The 24,107-nt window shown below is 46.8% G+C and overlaps 1 protein-coding gene across 7 annotated transcripts in view; it reads right to left on the bottom strand.

Moving 5' to 3' along the window:
• Positions 1-24,107, bottom strand: part of MYT1 (myelin transcription factor 1) — a 141,233-nt gene that overhangs the window by 53,006 nt on the left and 64,120 nt on the right. For all 7 annotated transcript variants that reach the window (XM_075901020.1, XM_075901021.1, XM_075901023.1 and 4 more), the window contains exons 3-9: positions 17,957-18,011; positions 15,992-16,022; positions 11,401-11,463; positions 10,002-10,249; positions 7,886-8,755; positions 5,503-5,637; positions 2,418-2,508 (exon numbers count right to left, since the gene is read on the bottom strand). In XM_075901020.1, the coding sequence (XP_075757135.1) occupies positions 2,418-2,508; positions 5,503-5,637; positions 7,886-8,755; positions 10,002-10,249; positions 11,401-11,463; positions 15,992-16,022; positions 17,957-18,011 (1,493 nt within the window). The remainder of the gene's footprint in view (positions 1-2,417; positions 2,509-5,502; positions 5,638-7,885; positions 8,756-10,001; positions 10,250-11,400; positions 11,464-15,991; positions 16,023-17,956; positions 18,012-24,107) is intronic.

Here is a 24,107-nt window from a genome sequence, read left to right as displayed (position 1 = left end):
GATCTGTGTGTGTGTGTGGGGCGGGGGGGGGGAGCTGCCCCTTTCTATCCTGGCTTGGGAAGGGAGCTGCTGGGAAGTTCTCGGCCACCTCCATGTCAGGCTCCCATTTTCTGTTCCCACCGTGGACTCTCCTCTGTCAGAGGTCTGCAAGGTTCAGTCTCCAGGAGATAGCAGGGCAAGCACAGGTGAGGGATAGGGCATGGGGTTGGCAGCCCGGGGTCTGACACTAGACTTTCCCCTTCACACCTGCAGGGGAAGCTGGTGGAATTTCCCATGGAGAAAGTCTGTAGAAATGTAGGTTCATTCCCATTGCAAGGGCTTGGAACACATCCCCCTCTACCTAAAGAATGGCTCTGAAGTAGTGAATGCCGAGGGAACCACTAGCAGCCTCTGTACAGAGGCCCTTTGTCATGGTCTCTGGGGTTTCCTGGCTTTGGGAGGCATAGAACCTCAGCTTATCAAATGCAGTAACCCTGCTCCCCTCCTCGTGCAAGGATCTGACTGGACTTATGTGTGGGGTGGCTTTGTTCCCATGGCGACGGGCTCCAGGCCCTCCATGGTTACTCAGTCCTGAGTCAGGTAAAATGCCTATTGACTTTTGAGAATTCAGCATCCGTTTAGGAGAGATGCTGCTAGGGCTGGCTTGAGCAGGCATCATATAGGATGTCCTCCACGATCTTCCCCTAGGCTGTGTCCAGACTCAGGGGTTTTTTCGAAAAAAATAGCCTTTTTTTGAAAAAACTTCCCCTGTGTCCAGACTCAAGCCGCGTTCTTTCGAAATTAATTTGAAAGAACGCGGCTTTTCTTTCGATGGCGGTAAACCTCAATTTATGAGGAAGAACGCCTTCTTTCGAAAGTTCCTCTTTCGAAAGAAGGCGTTCGTCAATGTAAATAGGGCTTCTTCGAAAGAGAGCATCCAGACTCACTGGATGCTTTCTTTTGAAAAAGCAAGCCGCTTTTTCGAAATTTCTCCGTGCAGTCTAGACGCTCTCTTTCGAAAGAGGCTCTTTCGAAAGATGCTTTTGAAAGAGCCTCTTTCGAAAGAAGCCTGCAGTCTAGACATAGCCCTAGAGATCTCTGCATCTGAACCTTAGTCCTGGCCCGGGTCATCCCTGCTATTCCAGTCATGGATGCCTATGGAGCAGAGGTTACATGGCAGTTTTGTGATGTTGACAAAGGCCCTGGGGTTCATTATCACCTGCCACCCAAATCAGGGTTTACATTTAGACCACTAGTCTCAAATCTAGTTCACAAACCCGACTCTCAACCCCCTGTTCCCCTAGGCTGAGTATCTACCATCGGACTGAACACAGCTAAAAGTCCCTGGGTTTTAACACTGGGCTGACCTGAAAATGAACTTCTCTCCCAACTCGTGCTGCATTTTAAAGGTGCTGCTCTTTTCTGGGCCAATTGCTACCCAGGAGCATCTGCAGTAACGGTAGATGCTTCCGCTGCTACTTAGCATGCAAGACAAATAGGTCCTCTCAATTAAGTGAGAACATTTCTCTCATTTTCTTCTGGCCTCTCTGGCCGTGAGGAGGCATTCATCAGATCAATTTATTCCATGACTTCCCCACAACGTATGAATAAATAATTAAGCAAACTCACCTAGCACCTGCAAATTAATGTAATATTTATGATTCTGTCAATCTATCTATATCTATTAAAGTCAAATTACTTGACCAGGACAGTCCTAAGCTTTAGTTTCATACCCCTAACACTTAGCTATACAGTCTATGTTCTCCACCATGGACATTTCTTTGCACCACAAGCTTCTTAGAAACCCTCCCATATTTCCATAGTGAAATATGTTCTGGAGACCACTCCGAATTTTTATCCACCAATAACCTTCTCTTAAACAAGAGCAAGGGCAAAACTAGAACTTGAGGGTCAATTCTGGATCTCCAAGTATGAACCAATTTCTATAGATTAGGATCTGCACAAGATCCAGAACTAGAAGGGGGCTATTTTTACTTCCAGTCAGAGCTACAGACAATATTTATGCTGAAAAGGCAGAATTCCTTGAGAAAATAGCTGATCGTAGGACATTTCTACCAACCAAGAATCCTCACAAGTGTTCTGTGCTTCATTTGGACTAGAACCACTTCCTCTAGAGCTGCATGCCACCTTTTTTACTTTATTCTACTAAACACCTGCACCCAAACCAAGAAACTGGTCTGCCTTATTGCGCATTGCCATTTCATACCTGATATTCTGACTGACTTGTTTCTGTTGTTGTTGGGTTTCTGTGTGTTTTTTTTTGTTTGTTTTATTGCCTTCCATCGTTAATCTGGTTTAGTTCCCCCATATCTCAGTGTGACGTTCATTATGCACGAATAAAACCAATGCAATTTTTGCCATTTGCCTTGACAACGTTTCAGCCCCTGCTGTTATTGATTAGAACTTGAAGTAAGTACCTTCTGTGTGTGTTGCGATTGCTGTTCACATGACCCTGTCCTGTGCAGCCTGGTGTTGGGCATTTCAACACATTCTCGTGCATGGCCAAGACTTTGTTGAGAGGAGAGGAAGGGAAGAGGGGAGGGAAGTAAAAACAACTTTATAAAAACAGAGCAAAAAAAAAATACAAATAGTCATGGTTTGATGCTAGCTTCCTAGAGATCAGCAAATAAAAACCGGTGCAGTTTTAAATTGTCTGCCTACTGAAGAGTTACAAGCCAACAGTGCTCAGGTCAGCACTAGACTAGCATTTCTGCACCGGCCAGCTTGGTCTTTTTCCCCTTGTTAGCTGATCGCAATCCATTTTTCCTCCTCCCCCTTTGTTCTAGAGCCATGCCTGCCCATTTTAGGTAGTTTTAAGTGATTGGAGTTGTATCTGTGCTTTTATCCTCAGGACTAGTCTTTGTCTGATTTTTTAAAAAAATTTTAATCTTCAGGATTATTACTCCCTGCAGCACTGACCTTAAAAGTAAAGAAAATAATTTGCTTTGCAAGCCTTTAAGAAAGCACACAGTTGCTTTTTTTTTTGTATCCACGCTTGTGTGAAGATAACTGTTACTTTCTCCTTGTCTCCTGCAGTTCTGTGTTTATGGCAGGTCTGCAACCTTTGAAATTACAGATAAGGCAGCAGTTGTGGGTTTTTTTGGCCATTATTCCATTATCATGAGCCCACAATACTGAACTTTATTTATATGTACAGAGAATTCTCTTTAGGATGTTGGTAGAAATAGAAATAAAATCTCTATTAAAAAAGGCAGTGGCATAATGATAAACATTTTCTGCAGAATATATGAGTCTTTGTATGGTATGTTCCAACTGTCAGGGTGATTGGGTGATTAAAAAAAGATTTGACTATAGTGCACGTATCAAATGGTTATGCTTTTTTTGCTGTACAATAAAAAAATAAATATTGCTGTAGAGATTTCTTTTTTTTACACCTTTCTTCCCTCTTCCCAACAAGCTATTCCATATCGGGGAAAAAAAATCTAGAATTCAATATAAGGACCAAACAACCAAGGTTCGACAGAAACTTAGTAGAGTTCTATAGCAATTAGTGACAGCATCTAGAGAAGTTAACAGACCATGATATCCTTTCTTAAGACTGCATTTTTTTTTAAACCAGCCCACATAATTCTATAGCATGGCGATCTCTATGGGATGGATCTAAAGCTCTATAAAAAGGTTATTATTTTCTCTTAATTTTCCTGTAAGGGTACCTATAACTTTTATTGTCATAAAGGTACTCCTTGCTAACACAACCAAGAATATGTAATTGCATCACACAACACCAGAAATTAAACAATGCTCTTAAGGTAAAAGTTGCCCCTGAGCAAAAGGGCAGCACATGAACTATGCACCATCTAATTTGTAACTGGAGAGGTTAAGTGCAACTTCAGTGCATCCTAGCCTTGTGATAGCCTCTTCCGCACATGGGTGAATTTCACTCTAAAGCCTTGTCTCTATTTGCTGGAAGATCGATGCTATAGAGATCAATCTCCCAGGGTTTGATTTAGTGGGTCTAGTAGGCTATGTCTACACTGCACAGTTATTTTTGAATAAGCTATTCCGGAATAGTTATTCTGAAAGAGCTTATTTTGAAATAGCACGTCTACACTGCAAAGAAGCCTCAAAATTAGTCCGAGGCAGGCTTCCCTAATGTAGATGTGCTATTTCGATTTAGAGCCCCAGGAGGAATAACTTAGAATGGTCTTGATGAGGGGCTGTTTTGAAACAGCAGCAGTGGAGCGTCTACACATGCCTTATTTTGAAATAGCTATTTTGGAATAGGCATTATTCTTCATAGAATGAGGTTAACAGAAGCGGGCATAAACTCTCTGTTATTTCGAAATTATTTCAAAATAATGGAATTGCTATATAGATGCTTGCATAGTCATTTCCAAATAACAGCTGTTATTCTGAAATAACTGCTGTGTAGACACACCCGTAAGGACCTGCTAAATCGACTGCTGATCATGCCCCCGTTGACTCTGGTAGTCCACCAGGTCATGAGAAGTAAGGCAAGTCAATGGAAGAGTTTCTTCCATCGACCTCCCACAGTGGGGACACTGAAAAATGTGAACTAAGGTATGTTGACTCCATCTACACTAGTCACATTGCTGGAGTTGTTGTATCTTAGTTTGAGTTTGTCCCCTAGTGTAGACCTGGCCTAAGGGTGCATCTATATCAGTGGTTTTCAAACTTTTTTTCGTCATGACCCAGTTGAAGAAAATTGTTGATGCCCATGACCCAACAGAATTTGACTCAAGTGTGGGCTCCGGAGTGAGGCTGAGAAGGAGAGTTTTGGGATCTAGGAAGGGACTCAGGGCTGGGACAGGAAGGGCTTACCTTGAGCAGCTCCCAGTCAGCGGTGCAACGGGGGCGCTAAGGCTGTTTTCCTGGCACCACTGATCATTTTGTGCCCCAGAAGCAGCCAGCAGCAGGTTCCCAGCCAATGGGAGTGCGGAGTTAGTGCTCAGTGCATGGAGCCCTGTGCGCTCTCCCCCCTCCTATGAGCGGGGCCTGCTGCCGGCCACTTCTGGGGCACAGCGCAGTCTGCGGTGCCAGGACAGGCAGGTCGCTGCCTTAGCACCCCCACTGCTCACCTGATCCCCTTGCAGCAATGAGACCCAGTGCCCGACATTCCACCACCCAGTGCTGGGTTGCGACCTGTAGTTTGAAAACCGCTGGTCTATAGTGCACCTAAGAATGGAAATGGCAAACTGTGCAGATGGACCCTCATTAGCTGTACTCCAGCTAGCCCAATAAACTACAGCTGCTGCAGGGTGAGCTGCACAAATCTGCCTGCCCCCCTGCACGGGGACACGCTTGTGCAGCCAGCTCTGAAGCCCTTGCCACTGTGTCCTCGCTTCTACTTGGGACGGACTAGGTAGAGTACATCTAGTGTGGCTAGCTCTAGACAAGCAACCATTCCCATTCAATGCTGCAATGCAGAAGTGCCACACGATGCAAGTAAGCTCAGTGCCTGAGCACCCCATTTTTGGCTGCCCTTTTTCTGCAGTGTGGAAGTCCCTATGGCATACTCACTCTCTGGTGGGATCCTGTCTTTGTGTGGGCAACCAGACAGACTGCGGTGGTGAGGGTAGAGCCCTGTGACATGACCGGTGCCATCACAACCTGGAGTTGGGCATTTGATCTCTCGCTTCTCAGGTCTTGAGGGATCTAGGAAACATGGGGAAGGGAAGTGGGAAAAATATGACCCATGAAAAGGGCAGCAATTGGGTACAAATAATGAGTAACCGGAGTAAAGAAAAGGGGCTATTGTACAGCCCTGCTGTGAAGTTTATTGTCAACATTTCCAGGCATGTTTGCCCCTGTCCGAGTGAGAGTCCGAGGTTGAATATTCACACTGATTGTTGGTGTAAATCAGGTAGCTACGGATGCAAAGATCTGATTTGCACACCCAATTACATTTTTGTGGGTTTAAAAGTAGAGATGCAGTTAGGATTGCTAAATGGTTTCAGAAAAAAATACCAAAAAAAAAAAGACCCCGAGAGTTGTTAAGCAAACAAACAAACAAACAAACCCAGTGTGGCCCCTTTAAGAAACGCATGGTGAAGCTTTTTGCCTCTCTGCACGAGGTTGGACAGCTCCCCAGTAAGCCAGACTGCCTCCATATTGAGCTGGATAGCCCAGGATCTTCATCTCCTGGCTGGGGAAAAAAAAATCAGAAAATACTGGACATTTTAGGTGTCTGGTATTTCCTGAATTTTTTTACTGGACAGGAGGCGAAAATACTGAACTGTCCGGGTCAATACCGGACAGCTGGCAATCCTAGGTGCAGTTTTGGCAGGTGGATACAAAAAGGGAGACCATGCTTAGCGGGACTGAAAGCGTATCCCTAACTGTGCTATATCAGGCCAGTGAGGTCATCTAAGAATTATGCCAGGATCATCCCATTGGCTCATCTTCAATCATGGACAGAGCCACACCAAACCAAGTTATTGATTTTAGGCCAGGTTTCAGTTTCTATAGGCCTGCCCACTTCCTGGCAAGTACTTCCTGCAGAAAGCAGACTCCAGTAAGACGGAGTAAAACTGTGTGAAATGCATTCGTTTTCCGCTTGATAGTCTAATTCAAGTTCTAGGCAGCAGGGGTTGACATTTTCCCCCAAATTTAATACTTTTGACATTTGAAAAGTAGACAATGAATTCCTACATTGGGAACATGTTAAATGAAATTATTTATGAACGTTTTCAGTCCATTTTCATATGGAAATGGATCAAACCGGTGCATTTGTTTGGGTTTCAATTTCAAAAATAGTTACAATTTTTAATTTCAAAAATGAAAAAGGGAGAAACATTTACAAATATACCCACCCTTTAAAAAAAAAAAAACCTGCCCTGTGCTAGGAAAGAGGATGACAAACTCTCAGGAGAAGAGGGGCATTTGGAATCAAATGGTTTTGGGTTACTGCTTTTCTTTTTTTGTTTTAGTTAAACAATATATTTAAAAGTAAACGGATGCTGATCAGAGAGTCTGATGAAACTGAGGATATTGATGGAACTTTCTCCATGTGTTTATTCATCATGTACATCATGGCCCCAGGGAGAAGGCCTCTACTTATCTATTACTCAGTACCCAAACAACATTAATATCAGGCTCGAAGGTCCATAGTATCTGGTGTCTCAGACTTTTTCTAGACTGGGAGGAATGAGTAGAAGGGTGGCATTGACTGTAAAGATTTTGGTCTGAGTTTATTTTGGAGGGCCCTTGCTTGTGGATTTTGGTCTTAATTGTCACTGGACAGATTATATAGGCAAAAGACTGGGTGGGAACATTTTAATAAATGGAATGAAATTAAATGAATAAAAATACAGGTTGAACTTCTCTAGTCCGGCATACTCAGGACCTGACGGATGCTAAATCAGAGAATTTGCTGAACCATGGGCGGTCAATATCATCTAGCAGCATTGCCAACACGTCCACTGCTTACTGGGCTCTTAGAAGACATTTAGGAGTAAATTAGAGCTAAACAACAAGCACTGAACACAGAGTCAGGTCTGGGGGCTGTAAGCAAACGTGATGGGACCACGGGAAACTTGGCCATACCCATGATACGTGGACATTGGGCTAACTAAAATCCAGCATGGATGTTGCCGGACCAGAGCATGCCAAACCAGTGAGGTTCAACCTGTAGACTCCTGGATTATCCACTCTGCATTTTTTTTTTTTTTTTGCTATTTCTTTCTTAGTGGTACAGATTCAGATTTTCAAAGCCAGCTAGTGGACTAGCCAAGCAATTCCCCTGAGAATAATAGGAATGGCATGACTCAATGTTCTAGCTGAGCTTGAAAATCCACAACCATCTAGTTTCCATGGGACACTTAGCAGTGAAGCTCAGATACTTCCATAGCGCAAGGCTGTTGGGGAAGAAAAGGATACATGGAAGCTTGTTCAGATACTCCACCTTTGCTGTAGTAGTTTTTTCTGATGGTGTCCAAAGGTTTGTTTTGTTTCTCGTCCCCCTGGAAATGCTTTGTGTGCTCCCCTGGCAGGCGGCTGGGCTCCCTCGTGATCTTCACCTGCTCGGCTTTGAGGGCAATGGCCTGCTCCAGCAGCCCCAGGTTCCCTCTGGTCATCATGTCATACATTTCGGACTCGTCGGTCACGGCGGATTTCTGGGAGCGAGCATCGTCATCTTTGTCATCATCTGACCTGACTTCCACGATGACCGAGTATTCAGGTTTAGGGCTGAACCGCCCTTCACAGTGGGTTTTGTGGGAGTCCTGAGACGTCTGAGGAGTTTCTTCACAGATCACTTCAGGTGCCATCTCCTCCTCTTCGTCCTCTTCCTCGTCCTCATCCTCCTCGTCTTCGTCCTCTTCTTCTTCCTCCTCCTCCTCCTCCTCTTCCTCTTCTTCTTCCTCCTCTTCTTCTGCTTCTGCCTGAATGCCCTTCTCCAACTTGCAGGACTCCTCACAGCTCATATCATCCTGATGCTCCGGACACAATTCACTGCTCCGTTCGCTAGCGACCTCGATGACCTCCTCCGCATCCTCGGTTTGGATGATAATCTCCTTGTCACATGCCTCCTCAACCACCTCTTCTTCTATCCCTTCATGGACCAGGTGCACAACATTAACTGGAGGCTTGGCGACCTGCAGCTCATTTTCAGGCAGCTGCCCCTCTATTGCAAGGGTTTCTTCTGCTATTTGGCCAAGATTTAGGAGAGAATTGGCAATGATTTCTTGATAGCTGCTGTAATTAGCCTTGCTAGGGCCAGGTGTATTGGTGGCTGCATTATGTCCATAGTGTGATGATTTTGCTGGGCTTCTTACTGCAAAGAGAAAGAGGGGAAAAAATTATAAGCTCAGAATTGGGCTTGTTTAGTTTGGAAAGGAGATGACTGAGGGTATGTCTACACTACCCTCCTATTTCGAAATAGGAGGGTAATGTAGGCATACCGCACTTGCAAATGAAGCCCGGGATTTGAATTTCCCGGGCTTCATTTGCATAAGCCAGGCACCGCCATTTTTAAATCCCGGCTGGTTCGAACCCCGTGCCGCGCGGCTACACGCGGCACGAACTAGGTAGTTCGAACTAGGCTTCCTAGTTCGAACTACCGTTACTCCTCATTCCACGAAATAGGATGATAGTGTAGACATACCCTGAGGGGGGACATGATAGCAGTTTTCAGGTATGTAAAAGGGTGTCACAAGAGGAAGGAGAAAAATTGTTCTCCTTGGCCTCTGAGGATAGGCCACGACATGATGGCCTTAAACTGCAGCAAGGGAAGTTTAGGTTGGACATTAGGAAAAACTTCCTAACTGTCAGGGTGGTTAAACACTGGAATAAGTTGCCTAGAGAGGTTGTGGAATCTCCATCTCTGGAGATATTTAAGAGCAGGTTGGATAGACATCTATCAGGGATGGTCTAGATGGTGCTGGGTCCTGCCATGAGGGCAGGGGACTGGTCGACGAGGAAAGCCTTTGCCGACCGATCCCTTATGCCTCGTGAAACAAGGTTTACAGGATCAGTTGGGAAAGGCTTTCCTTGTCGACTGATCCCCGTCTTGACTGCCGGTTTGTGTCGACAAACAGCTGAGCCGGCACAACATGGCGGCCATTTTTATTCTAATGAAGCGGGGGATATTTAAATCCCCACTTCATTGACTATGTTGGTATGTCTAATTTACATGCCTCCGTCAGCAGAGGCATGTAGTCTAGACATACCCAACGTATGTCTTAATCAGGCTCTAAGACTCCAGGCTGCCTTTCCAATTGCTCTACTTATAGAGTCACACAGAGAAGGCCTTTTGAACTTGACATAGTTCCTGTCCCAGGAATGATCATGGAGGGGAAAACTCTTATTTTTAAAGAAGTTGGAGACAAACTGTGACCACCATAGCCAGGAACAGCCCTTCTCAGATTAAACAGGGCTCTTCTGCTATTCTTCCATGGAATATTACAGTGGAAAAACCCTTCCTAGATGTAATTTAGAGGTGTTATAACTCTTCATTATTAACACTCTCTGCCCTTTGTCCATCGGTAAAAGAAACTGTGTAATCAATAATCATAAAGCACCTTCTGCTGGCTCAGGGCTGTGGGTCTCCTCCTGCTCTATCGTTTCTGCTTCTTCCTCCTCCAAAGTCCCCTCCGATTCGTCGCTGACGGACTCCTCCTTCACCTCCGTCTCCTCGCTCCCATCGCTGTCGACGTTGTAGCCTTCGTCAAGGGCCAGCTTGAGGGGGTGGGATTTTCTCTTGGACACCAGGTGCTCGGCCTCAGCATCCTGAAGTTTCCTCTTCTTGGCTAGAGGGCAGCTTTGTAAACTAGAGGAAAAGACGACTTATTGCAAGATGAGGGAGGTACGTCTGAGAGAGACCCTCACAAATGGCTGTTTTATTAATTGAAGCAAGGGGTTTTTAAAAGTCCTTTAAGGACTGAAGAGAAATGGGCTAACTTTGGGGAATGCATAGAGAGGGCTGTACCTGCAGCTGGGTTACAGTCTCATAGTGCTGTTGACTGAGGTCATTCTTTTTCACTCTTCTCTAAAGAAGCTCACCTATTAATAAGCCAGCACCTACTTCTTTGCTCAGTGGTCATTGGGAGTTTGCCTGACTGGGTAAAAACATTTAGTCTGATGGCATCTTATATTTAAGAGCATAAGAACGACCACACTGGGTCAGACCAAAGGTCCTTCTAGCCCAGTATCCTGTCTTCCAACAGTGGCCAATGCCAGACGCCCCAGAGGGAGCGAACAGAACAGGAAATCATTAAGTGATCCGGCCCGTCACCCATTCTCAGCTTCTTACATACAAAGGCTATGAGCATCATTCCTACTTATTCTGACTAATAGCCATTGATGGACCTAACCTCCGTGGATTTAGCTAGCTCTTTTTTAACCCTGTTATAGTCTTGGCCTTCACAACATCCTCTGGCAAGGAGTTCCGCAGGTTGACTGAAAAAGTACTCCCTTTTGTTTATTTTAAACATGCTACCTATTCATTTCATGTGGTGACTTGTAGTTCTTGTGTTATGGGAAGGAGTAAATAACTCTTCTTTATTCACTTTTTCCACGCTGGTTGTTTCCAACCTGGGCACTGTTGGTTGCTGGTAGCTGTAAAACTAGATGCCCAGCCATTGTGGCATATTTAACTCATGGGCACCAAGAGTCCAGATCTGTACAGTAATGAATGGATGAAAAATCTGTTAGCAAAAAAAAAAAAATGGACTCCAGGCAGCCAGCAAAATGTTATTTCCCTCCCCCTCCCCCCATATCTCCCTGCTAAGCAGACCACAGCCTCCTCCTTTCTGCATCAGTCATGATGTTAGGGAAACTTATTTAGGACCTGATTCAACTCCCCTTGCAGTCAGTGGAACTGGATCGGGTGCTAATAGATCAGTCTGTCTTGAGTCTTACATCTGTCTACCACTGGCATTCAGGATCCTCAGACTGGAAATCCTCCAGACCAAATCTTACCTTCTGTGTCTTGCATACTTCCCACGGATGTGTCCTGAGCCATTACATCCCGGGGTAGGGCAGCTTGAAGGGGAAACAACCAACCAACAAGAATGGTGATGACTTGGAGAATGCATTTTAATTAAAGCATGTAAACTATAGAGAGTTAAAAAGAATCTGAGCAGAAGGAACAAAACCCGCAAACGGGAAGATAATTTCCTTTAAACAGTTCATTTCATCCCTTTGAATTCCAAGCAAGGAGGGCAGGATGGCAGCTTTGCAGTTTGCTAAAAATTAATGAAATGACTCACCCCATTTAATTAAATGAACGGTTCATTATAGTTTTATGAGTATGTTTAATTAAAGATTTGCATGTGTAAAAGCAAGCCTTTAAACAACAGACAACGACTGTACCCTGCCTCCCACAGCCCCGGTTTAGCATTGGTTGGTTGGTTGGTTGGATTGTTTTACTAGGGCAGAAAATAAATCATGGCTTTTTTTATTTCTTTGTATGGCTTGTCGGACGAGCATTGGTTGAGGATGCTGAGGATGGGGGGGCCTACTGAGAAGGCCAGGTTGAGCAGTGGATGTGGGAAGCCTGCCTTTGATGCTAGGAGCCAGAGCATGTGGGGCAAAACTCGGTTGCTCTCCTGCCCTGGCTACTTCTCAGCGGACCAGCCAATCTCAGAGCAAAGGCCTCGAGAAGCCCTACGCACTACTCATGACCTTTACAGCCCTTAACACAGACGGAAGTGGTATATGCTGTGTCGCAAAGCTCCTCTGAATTGGTAACCCACCGCAAAGAGCCCAGTCTCCAGGAATTAGTGGGGGGTCCAGATGCTGAAAAGCAGCCTTGGACAGTTTGCCTGATGTACGTACGTGCGGCTTTGGGTACTGCCCTTGGCTGCAGACCCAGCCTGGCCACCCGAGATGTGGCCTGCTCACTTTCGGACGGGCCTGGCGGGTTTCTTAACTCTCTTACCCATTTCCGGCCCCGAGATGCAATTTCCAGGGGATTTTCCCCTGGATGCACAGCGATCTCATAACTCGCAGCTGTCGCGGCAGGGAGTAAACGGCAGGGGACACCCGCGTCCTGCTGCTCATGTGCAGTGTGCCCTGTGCTAGGCCCTTGCCACCTGCTGGCTGCTGAAACTGCAGCAAATCTTCAGGATCCTGCTCTCTCTCCCACCCACGGGTGTTCCTATGAACTAGCCCGGCTGAGCCAGGCGCTCAACTGCAGTTACTATGGTTGACTCCTGGCCAACGTCCAGATGGAAGCTGATGAGGTGCAGGGCTTTGCTGACCAAAATTCAGGGCCTAGGAGAATAGAAGCATTAAACTACCCCAGTGAGAGCCCAGACTAGTGAGGGGCAACCTAGGCTAGTGAGTGGGCCGCATGGATGGCCCTCTTCATCTCAGTGGGCCACCCGATTGTCGTAGCCAAGACGGTCTCCCGGGCCAGGGCAGTGTTGCTCACAGCGCTGGCGGACCTAGACTGTGCGGGCGGTGCCGATGGAACCATAGCAGTGCTTGGGTGAGTTGCAGAGGGTGCGCCCGGCTCTCACAATCAATGTTGTGCGCACTCACAGCAAGGGCACGTCAAGGGAGGTGTGTGCTATGTTGCTTTAGTAATACCAGTGTGTGGGAGGGGACCCTGTGCTGACGGAAGCCAGCAGAATATGGCAACCCTGCCCATGGGCAACAGTAAACAAAATGTCTCATGTGGGCCACACAGAACCCCAGTGTGATCCTTGCGTAGGCCTAGAGCTTTCTCATCTCCAAACCCTGCTGGTTCTGCTACCTGTCCTTGTGACACTGAAACCCCCGGGCTGCCTTGTGCAATAAACTCACTTGTGACCTGCTTTAGAGAGGAGGTCACGGTCTTCCTTTACCTCACGCAATCAACTGGGAGGACGTGCCGTGTCCTCTTTTGCCCCCTGGCTTTTGACAGCGCGTACACTCCATGCAAACTGTGCCTTTCCCGGGGTTCTTCCCATGAGGGGAAGTGGCAACTCAGAGGACTCTTCCAAGTGACATGCTTGAGGTCATTCATAAGAAGATCTCTCCAGGCTAACGTGCATAATTGAACGAGCGTTCCCCCTACCCTCTTTACTGATGAGCTGAAGGTCTATTTAATTTTAATTGCCTTCAGTCGTGACTGCGATCGCTCTGCTCTGACCAGCCCCAGACAAAGTGACTGCACCCAGAGACGGGGAGCAGTGTTTAGGCTAGCAATGACCTGCCTGGGACAAGAAAAGGCGAATTTAGTGCGCAACAAGAGCCGCTCTCACGAAGACGTTACGGGCATTTCTAAACTCTGCTGAATCCATTAAGGCTGAGTCCCTCTTAAGGCAGTGAATTACAGCCCGTGGTTAAAAAAAAAAAAATCACCCAAAGGCTCTGAGCCAAACGCATCTGAAGTGACTGGTGATTTCTGATATCTCTGTTTTTGGTGCTTAGCTTTCGACAACTTCAGAGATGTCCAAGAGCCAGAGCAGGGGTGCTCAGTGCTTTCGGGAATGCCGAGTCATTTTATCTGGGCCTAAGACCTTGAGAGGGAAATTTCTTACAGTCGTGAGTGGCACTGGGCTCTGTGGTTTGTTAATGGCTCCCCTTCTTTGCAGCATTCACCCATTTCTCTCTCCTGCGCTCCTTCTCAAAAGCATTAATACTTTCACAAAAGCCTCCTTATTGTCATGCAGACGCTGCCTCGCTCCCAATTAGTCGATTAATCGCCCAGTTAATCAGGCAATTAGGGGACAGCTGCAGAGATGGCGGTGCGGCGCTCTCTGGGCTGCCCCTGAAATATGTCACCTGCTTCAATTACCACCTCCGCTCAAGTGCTCAGCAATAAAAGTTAGGGAAGCGGAATGCCCAGCGTTCCCCCGGCTGGTCTCCCAGGAGTCATAGCAGAGTGGAGGAGCAGAAACACTAGGAAACGGTGACAGTTAAGGTCCAATTACTCTTTTGACATGGAAAGCTCTCTAAGAGAGGGCACATGGAAACGCAGCCCCTGCCACAAGCACGTGGCCAGGTTAGGGAATCCTCCTCTTGTAAAAGGACTTGTGTCAGCTTTGCAGAGATCTGAGAGATGCAGGCGCCTGGGAGTTATAATAAAAAGCTTTGTAAGACTGCAGAGGTTTGCTCCAGGTTGGTCTCTTGCAGGTGCTAGCGTGGAAGCTACGGCCAAATGACCAAGACCATGCCCTGAACATCTCAGTCATCTGGCTAGGGGGCAGCCAGGCTGCCTGGGGGTGTGGCATCAGGTCTGTACCAATGGAACATCTTATCTGGTAGCTGTTGGGCTCAATAATTTTAAAATCCAGTCTGTGGGGTGGGGGAGAGGGCAGAAGGAGAGAGAAAGACCAGGGACATGGATGGGGAGGACAGGAGTGATGAGACCAGGAGGGAACCAGAGAATGATCCAGGAATGGGAGCAGGGGAAGGACACAAGAGGCAGAAAGGGACATAAGAACGGCCATACTGGGTCAGACCAAAGGTCCATCTAGCCTAATAGTCTGTCTCCGAACAGTGGCCAATGCCAGGTGCCCCAGCGGGAATGAATAGAACAGGGAATCACCCAGTGATCCATCCCCCGTCGCCCATTCCCAGCTTCTGTCTGAGCTGACACCATCCCTACCCATCCTGGCTAATAGGTGGGCATGGCATTTGCATTATACCTGAGGCTGCTTCTTCAAATGCCATTATTTAAGGCTGCCATTCCCTGTGAGAGCTGGCTCTTCGGCTGAGCTCGCCCTTGGTACCACCCTGAGAGAGGAGACCCAGGGCATTGTTTCGCCGCCTCTGCTTCTGGAACTGGTGATGGGCTGGAATGGGGCCTAGCAATGTGGCCGTCATGGGGCTGCTCTACTAGTCCTCTGGGGGCTTCCCTGCTACCCAGAGAGGGCTTCTGCTCATCCCTATCAGAGCTGCCTCCTGGCCTCAGCCCTCTGTACACTGCACATGATGTGTATGGGGGTGGGAGGATGGGACATCATGGATGGTAAACACCGGATGGGTCAATTTAATTCCATCGGGGCTTCCCTGCCATTAAAGTAAGTGGGAATGGGGAAGGGCAGAGGGCAGCCTGGTGTGGGTAAGCAGTGCTCCCGTATTGCCCCCCCTTAAACTGGTTCAGTGAGAACTCCCCCTTTCTGTTTTCAGCTGCTAGAACCTGAAGGATCCACCAGGTTTACGTGTGCCGATCAAGAAAGGCACAGACTGCCCCGATTTGCCGACAAACAGCTGATCGGCAGAGCGGGGCAGCCATTTAAATTTAAATGAAGCCGCGATTATTTTAATCGCGGCTTCATTTCCCTCTGCCGATCTGTCTAATCTACATGCCTCCGTCGACGGAGGCATGTAGTTTAGACGTACCCAAGATGTGTGGGAAGCGGTAACACAGCTGAAGTCCTGCTCGTTTTTCTTACCCTTCTCTATCACTATAAAATGGGTCTCGCCAAGTCGGAGGGGCGGAAGAAGGGGCTGCAGTAAGAGTTACGGTCGGGCCTAGTAATAGATTTGTCCCACCTAATGCTTCTATTGCCCTAAGGGATATGCCAGAATGCCCGTCCCTCCCCACACGATGGAGTTGAGAAGAAACTTTTCTTACCTCACCTCCTGTCCGATGAGTTCCGTGGGCACTGAGTGAAGGGGCAGCAAACAAGAGGGGAAACAAACACAAAGTCGTCAGCAAAAGCACAGATTCCTCCACCACTGCTGAGCTAAATCATCCTAGGTCATAAAATGGGCCAGGCTACAGAGTGAACAGAAAAGCATGAACGCTCTGCAGCCTGCTAATGCGTCCACATATGCTTAACTCTTGTTACAATTAAGCATGTTGTGTTTCCAGGGGAGGGGCCTACATCTCCATGTAGACAGACACAGAGACATTTCCCCCACCCCAAGACGAACTCTTAGCTGGTGTAAACTAGCATGGCAATATTGAAGTCAATGGAGCTACATGGATTTAAACCACTTCAGGATGTGGACACTTACATGTAAAGCAGAGTTTCCCAAGCTATGCGTCAGGACCCAAATATGGGTCACCATTACATTTCAAAAGGGTCGCCAAGTGTCTCCCCAGGTGGCTCTGCCCTCCCTCTTCCCCCCGTTTTTGAATTGTCTTGGGTCACCAAGTCTTCCTGAATTGTCAAAATGGGTCCCCATCTGGAAAAGGTTGGGCGCTGCTGATGTAAGGGAACCGAATGAATTGTCTCATGTCTCTTCAGGTTTTTGGCAGTTCATCTGCATTTCAAACGGTTTTCTACGTTGGCCTTCTTTTAGTTTCTCATTGTAATCCCTTTCGTAACAACAGCGCAGGCCCCAGATTCATAGGGGCGTGTCTTCATTTCTGAATAGTACAGATGACAGCACGTCATCTTTACGGAAAACCTCATGTCCAATCAGGAATCAAAACAGGCAGGAAAAACATCAACAAAAAACACGAAAAAAAAGAAAATAAAAAGAAGCTTGCTATATGGCACAGGCTAAAAAGGCATAACACAGCTGCCCAATTTGTTTGAGCTAATTGTGTTTCTGGGGGATCCAAATCTCAATGGAGTGACTCACAAACTCCAGCAAACTAGCGGCAACCGTGAGTAGCATGGTGTAGCCAAGAAATTATCTTTGCATAGCAGGAGACAGGTTTCAGTGTGTTCAAGGCAGGTTTAAGGTAAGAAAACAAGCAGAATCAGGCTGATCTCATTATAGCCCTTAATGAGCACTACATAGATCACAAGATCTACCACATAAGGTGGCACAAAACAGCACAAATGGCTGTATCTGGTTCCCGAGTGATGCAGATGCCTAGGAGGAGAATGATGTAGGGTCAGTAGCAGTGAGGTACAATGGCCTGGCTACATGGCTGACATTAATACGTTACTTTCACACATTACCTTGCATTTAAGCCAGTGCTATTAGGCCTTCCCTTTCAGTGACCTTTGAAATGCATCAAATCCACAGACACAGAAAAGAGAACAAATACATTCAGAGGTGAATCTGTCACTGTAAATCATCATCTAGGCTATCAGAGATCTGGATATGAGTTTACACCCTGAAATATAGATTACAGCACCTTTGTGGGGTTGGGGGAAGGCATCGAGAGGATGAAATATACATTCTTTTGGAAAGCTGGGAAATAAATAACAATCAGGCTTTGAATTAACAAATCATTTGTCCTCAAGTCCCTGCCATGAGATCGCTTGTTTGCTTCTGAGGCATGTACAGCTTCTGCCAGGCACTCTCAGATGTTCAACTTCAAAGCCTCTAGCAAAGCATTCATGATGAAAGCCTCTGGAACTGAGCTGAGGTTATCACGATTCCTATGGAACCAAGCATGGAACAGATTTTTGAGGGGGGTGGGGGAAGAAGGTTAGACACTATGCGGGGCTGTAAGTGTTGCTGGAGCTGTTTTGGTGACCAGACCTCCTGGGTTGTGGTGAAGCCGTGGTTAAAAACTTGAAAGACTGGGATGCTGGATTTGAAATGAGAGGCCCGCTTGGAAAAACCAGAGCCCATTAACCCCAGATTTAACCAATGAATGTAATTCCACACAGGAGGAGAATAAACGGCTCACCTCGGATAGACTTTGATCGTGTGCGTGCTCTCTTATCATCATTTTCTAAACTCATCTGGAATCAAACAGTGACAAAATTAGCATTTAAAAAAAACCCTCAGTCGCATAGAATGTATTAGAAACAGTTACCCAATATATAGCCCCAGGACTGGGAAGCTGGATTGTCTTTTGGAGAAAGATACTGGTCGTATTGCTTTTAAAATTAAGGCCAAACTAAGCTTTGCTGGGTGGCTCTAAGGGGAAGAGCCCTGATTTTTATTTTCCCTGTAATATAAAGACTTCACACAATAGGAACGTAATGTTTTGCTTGCTTTATGGACCAAACCGCTGAAAATATAGGGGCCTTTACTGAAGTCAGTGGGAATTTGACCGTTGCTTTTGATGGGTTCAGAATTTCACTCTACAGGCAGTCCCCGGGTTACGTACAAGATAGGGACTGTAGGTTTGTTCTTAAGTTGAATTTGTATGTAAGTTGGAACTGGTACATATTGTAGGGGAAACTCTAGCCAAACATTTCTCCAGAGCTCAGTTTTATTCTCCCACACCTCACTTCCCTCAGTCCTTTATTCTCAAGCTGAGGTGTCTGCTGAGAAAAGCCGCTACCTGGTCTGCTTGGGGGGGGCGCTAGCTTCGCGTCTCCCTGGTCTGCTGGGGGGAAGCAGCTAGTGCGGGGTTTCCTCACCCCATTTGTAAGTAGGGATCCGATGTAAGTCGGATCCATGTAACCCGGGGACTGCCTGTATATGGTTAGTTTTTGATACCCCGATGATTATTGGATAGTATTTTAAACCACGAGTGATCCCACTGAAGTCAATGGGACTTCTGAGAGAGGTGTTACCCGGTGGGAGAGGGGAAGTGATATCGTGTCCCACCAAGTAAACAGCTGGCTTTGTTTTTGAAACATTGCTTTGTAGCCGCTGAGCACCGCTGGTGGGAAATGCTATTGTTCCCGTGACTTCTTTGGACTTGCAACAGTGGATGATTTGCCTCTTTGAGTATAAAGCAATTTGCACATTTCCATCCTGGGAAGATGGGAAAGGACTTTCTAAGGACACAGTTTTGAAGCCCGACCCTGCAAAGTTTTACTCGTGTGAGCAATGATTTCCCGCTATGTTATTGCAAGCTGCTCCCATGAGCAGAGATGACTCATATGAGCCTGGCTTGACGCGATGCAGCTTTTTCTTTTGTTCAAAGGGGCCCAGGCCTGCAAAGGACTCAGCACCTCAGGAACCATTTTAGGTAACAAGAGTGGAGGGTGACAGGAGGCCCTAAATCTGTATCCAAAACCCTACTGACTCCTCTGCCCAGCTGTATGCATGATGGAAAATAGCTACAGCCTGGAGGGGCCAAATGAACTTCAACATGAGCAGATGAACTTCAGAAAGGAGTAAAATCATAGTGGGTGAAATTCTCTTCACTTCACAGGCCCTGCTCCAGGTCTATGCATTCTGGAAGTATCATTCAATCCCATTGTAAGGCGTTTTAATGAGACTTAAGAGGGCTAGTGTTGGTCTTCTCCATAGGGGAAAAGTTACCCGGAGGTCTTCAAAACCCCACCTACTGCTGTTACCACTGAACTAAGGTACAAAGACATTTTCCCAGCACACACACAACACTCATGCTCTATTAACAGGCATGGCGACTAGGGAACATCAGAACTAGCCCATACTTTCCCCCCAAACTCAGATCAATCTTTAGCTGAATTGCTTGTAATTTATTAAACTCCAGAAAAATGACATACATTCTAGGGTCACTACAGTGGCAACGTTGCCTGACCTGGATACCTCAGCTCAGGAGAATTGGATTTTTACTGGGAAATGTCGATTTTATCACACACACCCCCAATGACAAAAATATTTCCTATTGATGATCAGTGAAATTCACAGACAGGAAAAGTAAGAAAAATGCTGCTGGAGCACTTGGAGTTTGCTTTCAAGATATTTACTTTGTGTGTTTCCACATGTGACGTTGGCAACTTGTGTTTTAATGGTTATAAAGCTTTAACTTTTGGAATCTCACTGCCTAATGCCACTGATCAATGAGTGTCTGACACTCCCGCCCCATCCCTCCAGCCCATGACTTTGCACAGCTGCAAAGAGCGCCTCAGCAGGTTTTGGATGTGGTTCCGAATCACACCCAAATCTTTATCTAAATGTAGCCTCCACATTTTTGGCATGTCACCCTCTCTCTGAGTCATGTGACCCTTCCCTTACCGCAGTAGATATACCTGGCCTCATGTCTGAAACAAAAATTTGAGGTGCCGTGCAACCCTTTCCCTAAATGTTAACTAATACAACTTAAAAAGTACATGTAGCAAAATGTTAATAGATCACTGGAATCTGCACAGGCATTTTTATTGTTTAACATTTATATCGGTGTAGCATCTAGAAGGTCAGTACCCTACCGAGCTAGAGGCTGTACAAACATGCAGCAAAATGACACTCTGTATTCTTAATCACTTACATGCTTCAAGGTTAGACATATCAGGTAGACAAGACTAAAAAGTACAGAGGAAGATGGGTAACAAATGCAATGGGATGTTTTAGCACAGCATAGCTCTGGGCGCAGCTGTAAGACAATCAGTAGCCATCACAATAACACCACCTAACTCTCAGGAGGGAAGCCCTAATCCCATTACACCAAATGGGGAAACTGAGGCACTGAGCGGTGAAACAACTTTCCTCAGGTCATCCACCAGGCCAATGGCAGAGCCAGAAATAAAACTTGGGTCTCCTAATGCTTGGTCCAGTGCACTGTCTGCTAGGCTACACTGCCTCACCTGTCACAGCAACTGTGAGAGATAGCAGCTTTCTGCGTGCATTGCAATAGAGGTGAGTTCTGAGGAGGGTTTCGAAGGGGGATAAGATGGTGGTTGTATTTCCATGGGGAACTTCTTCTTACCCACCAGGGGCCTTGTGGGAGGCAGCACAGAGATGCTTGGGGTAAAAGCGGGTGCTCAAGGCTGGTGTTATTGGCAGACTGCGAGCAGGGCTCGGGTGAGCACTAAGATATGGGACAGATCGCCTATTTGTCCAAAACCACAGTCTCTGGAGACTGCTCTGTGCAGCCTTGACTGAATTCTATTCTATTCTGAGATTTCTAGACCATGAATGTGGCACCTGCACTTTTGCAGAGCGTTAGTGTCTATAAAAATCACCATCTATTGGCATGGGAGTACAGGGCATGTTGTGTTCTTCTCAGGTCTGCATGTTCAATAAGGTTGTTGTTGAGCACGGTAAATAACTTCTTCTGTGTAGCCTTTTCCTTGGAGCATTGACAGCTCTCCTCTTCCTACACTCAGAGAAATTTTACACAGATGGAAGGAGGCAGCCGGCTAACCTCTAGATCGTGGACATCAAACATTATGCTCAATAGGGAATAACAACATGAATAAATAATGTTTAGGACTTCAGAAGTGCTCAGCATTAATTAATTAAGCATCACAACAAACCGCGAAGGAGTGAAAGGCTGCCATGCAGCCACCTCTGGGGTGGAAGATGGCATCTGTTGAACAGAGAGCACCACGCAACTTCAGCTGATTAGCAGAGCGCTCCCAGTGCCCACAGCCAGCAGTATGTGTTTCTACGTTTGGTGCACACCTGCACATGCCTGGGTGCACATAACACAATTTATTTCGCACAAGGGTGGAAAAAATTAGAGGGAACATTGCCTGCAGTCCCCGATAAAATCAGTGCCCCTTCCAAAATGTTCAGGGCATCAGTTCTATGCCTCATCCTAAAGATGGTCCAAGAGATGGATGATGTGAGAAACTTTTTCTATAGGCAGGACTATGCCCTGCTCCAATTCAGATATACAGGTTGAAACTCTCTAATCTGGCACTCTCTGGTCTGGCAACATCTGAAGTCTGGCATGGTCTTAATTAGCCAGAAGTCTACTCGTTGTAAGTGTGGCCACATTTTCCACTGTCCCATAAAGTTTGTTTACAGCCACAGTCCTGGCTCTCGGTGTTCTGTGCCGTTATTTCTCTCTACATTAACCCTAACTGTTTTCTCGGAGCCCAGCAAACCATGAAAGGGCTGGTAATGTTTTTTATGCTTTCTCTACTTATATCCTTGGGCCAATACAGTAAAACTGTGCAGCAACAATAATACTTTGTTATGCAGAGAGCTGACAAGAGAACTTTCTGGGTGTCTGGCTGGTGAGTCTTGACCACATGCTCAGGGTTTAGCTGATCGCCATATTTGGGGTCGGGAAGGAATTTTCCTCCAGGGTAGATTGGCAGAGACCCTGGAGGTTTTTCGCCTTCCTCTGTAGCATGAGGCACAGATCACAGCTGGAGGATTCTCTGCATGTTGGGGCCTTCAAAGTATTTGAAGGCTTCAATATCTGAGACATAGGTGAGAGGATTATTCTAAGAGGGGTGGGTGAGATTCTGTGGCCTGCACTGTACAGGGGGTCAGACTAGATGATCATAATGGTCCCTTCTGACCTTAAAGTCTATGAGTCAGCTTGGCATAGGCTCATGTAGGCTGGAACAGTACATCCATATATTATTAAGCAGCACTGCAAAAATTGTTCCGTTTATTCACCTTGGCAAAATAAAGAGATCCACTCATGATCATATTGACCTCCCGGGATTCGGCACATTCTCTGGTTCAGCACCCATCATGTCTTGAGGCTGTGTCACTAGAGATGTTTGCCAAAAGCTGGGAATGGGTGACTGAGAGGGGTCACTTGATTCCCTGTTCTGTTCATTGAATGCTGTCGGCAGACAGGATATTGGGCTAGAGGGACCTTTGGTCTGACCCGGTGTTGCCGCTCTTATGGGTTAGGTTCAACCTGTATCAAGAAGTAACCAGAAGCAAGATCCCAACAGACTTCAGCTTGGATCTAGATCTAGTAAGGGATCTAGAGCAGGGTTTCCCAACCTATGGGTCGCCATTACATTTCAAAAGGGTTGCCAAATATCTCCCTGGGTGGCTCTGCCCTCCCTCCTCCTCCCGTTTTTGAATTGCCTTGGGTCATCAAGTCTTCCTGAATTGTCAAAATGGGTCCCCATCTGGAAAAGGTTGGGAGCCACTGATCTAGAGGGAGGGATCTGTCCGCATGGAAACAATCAGAGCAAGAACCAAATACGTTGTTTTCGAACATGGGTGTAAGTGTTTATGATGAGTTCCAGTGGATTCCTGAGCAGGGGAACTCCTGCTTTCTGGACTTCCCTTACCACTGAGTTGCCAGTCTCTCCTCTGCCACAGGCACGGCACAACTGTGCTTTGGATACAATGCCTTGCGGCTGCCTACGCACACGTATTTAGTGCTGTCAAAGTGGTGCAGACATGGGCAGTGGGTGAAGCTAGGGTTGGGGAGGCAACCCCGCTCCTTCTACCCAGGCTCCGCCCCCAGCATCACGGGAAAGGAGGAGGATGCATGGCCCCAGCCTGCTCAGCCCCACAGCACTGGGAAGGGCGCTCAATGCGTGGCCCCAACCTCCCTGGTTCCGGAGCATGGGGAGGGCGGGTGCTGTGGAGCAACAACACTGCTCCCAGTACGCCTATGGGTGGGGCCATGCCTGGCAGTTTGGGAAGGCAATGTCTTCCCTTGCTTATGATACCCGCCACTCCCGGGTGCAGACAATTGGGATTCCAGTGTGATTTTAAAGGGGTAGCATAGGGGAGGAGGGAGAAGGTAGGATATTGTCTTGGGGGGTCTCTCGTCCCATGTCTGGTTTGGAGAGAGAACAAGAAAACTCAAACCAGATTTGCCTAATATGGAAGAATGACCTTCTGCACAGAATGTCCCCGACGGAGCATTTTCATCTCCACAAAGTCCTGCTGGGCATCGTGTGATGCACTTCTGTAGTGTAGCAAAATGAAGTGGCTCTAATAACGAAACAGAGTGCGTGTGGATAGGATCCTGGCATCGGTGCACCACATTCAAAAGGAGAAGGAAGGGAAGAGAGCTGGAAAGTGCAGCGGGCGCATGCGACGTAATGAACTCTATGGCGTGGCTCTCCTCTGCTGTTGCTCCGCCGGCGTAGCGTATAATGAAAACAAAGCATGCTGGCTTCTCGTTGGAATGAAGCCCAACGCAAGAGCCAGTTACCGACCACGTGATCTGTTCTTCAATGAGGAGCCGGAGAGGCTGTATTTAAATATGCGACTCAAAATGCCTTCTTTAATTCCGCTTCTGT

The sequence above is a fragment of the Pelodiscus sinensis genome, chromosome 18 (genome assembly GCF_049634645.1).
Source record: "Pelodiscus sinensis isolate JC-2024 chromosome 18, ASM4963464v1, whole genome shotgun sequence".
In the NCBI taxonomy this organism is placed as follows: Eukaryota; Metazoa; Chordata; order Testudines; family Trionychidae; genus Pelodiscus; species Pelodiscus sinensis.
This window is presented reverse-complemented; position numbering and strand designations above follow the sequence as displayed.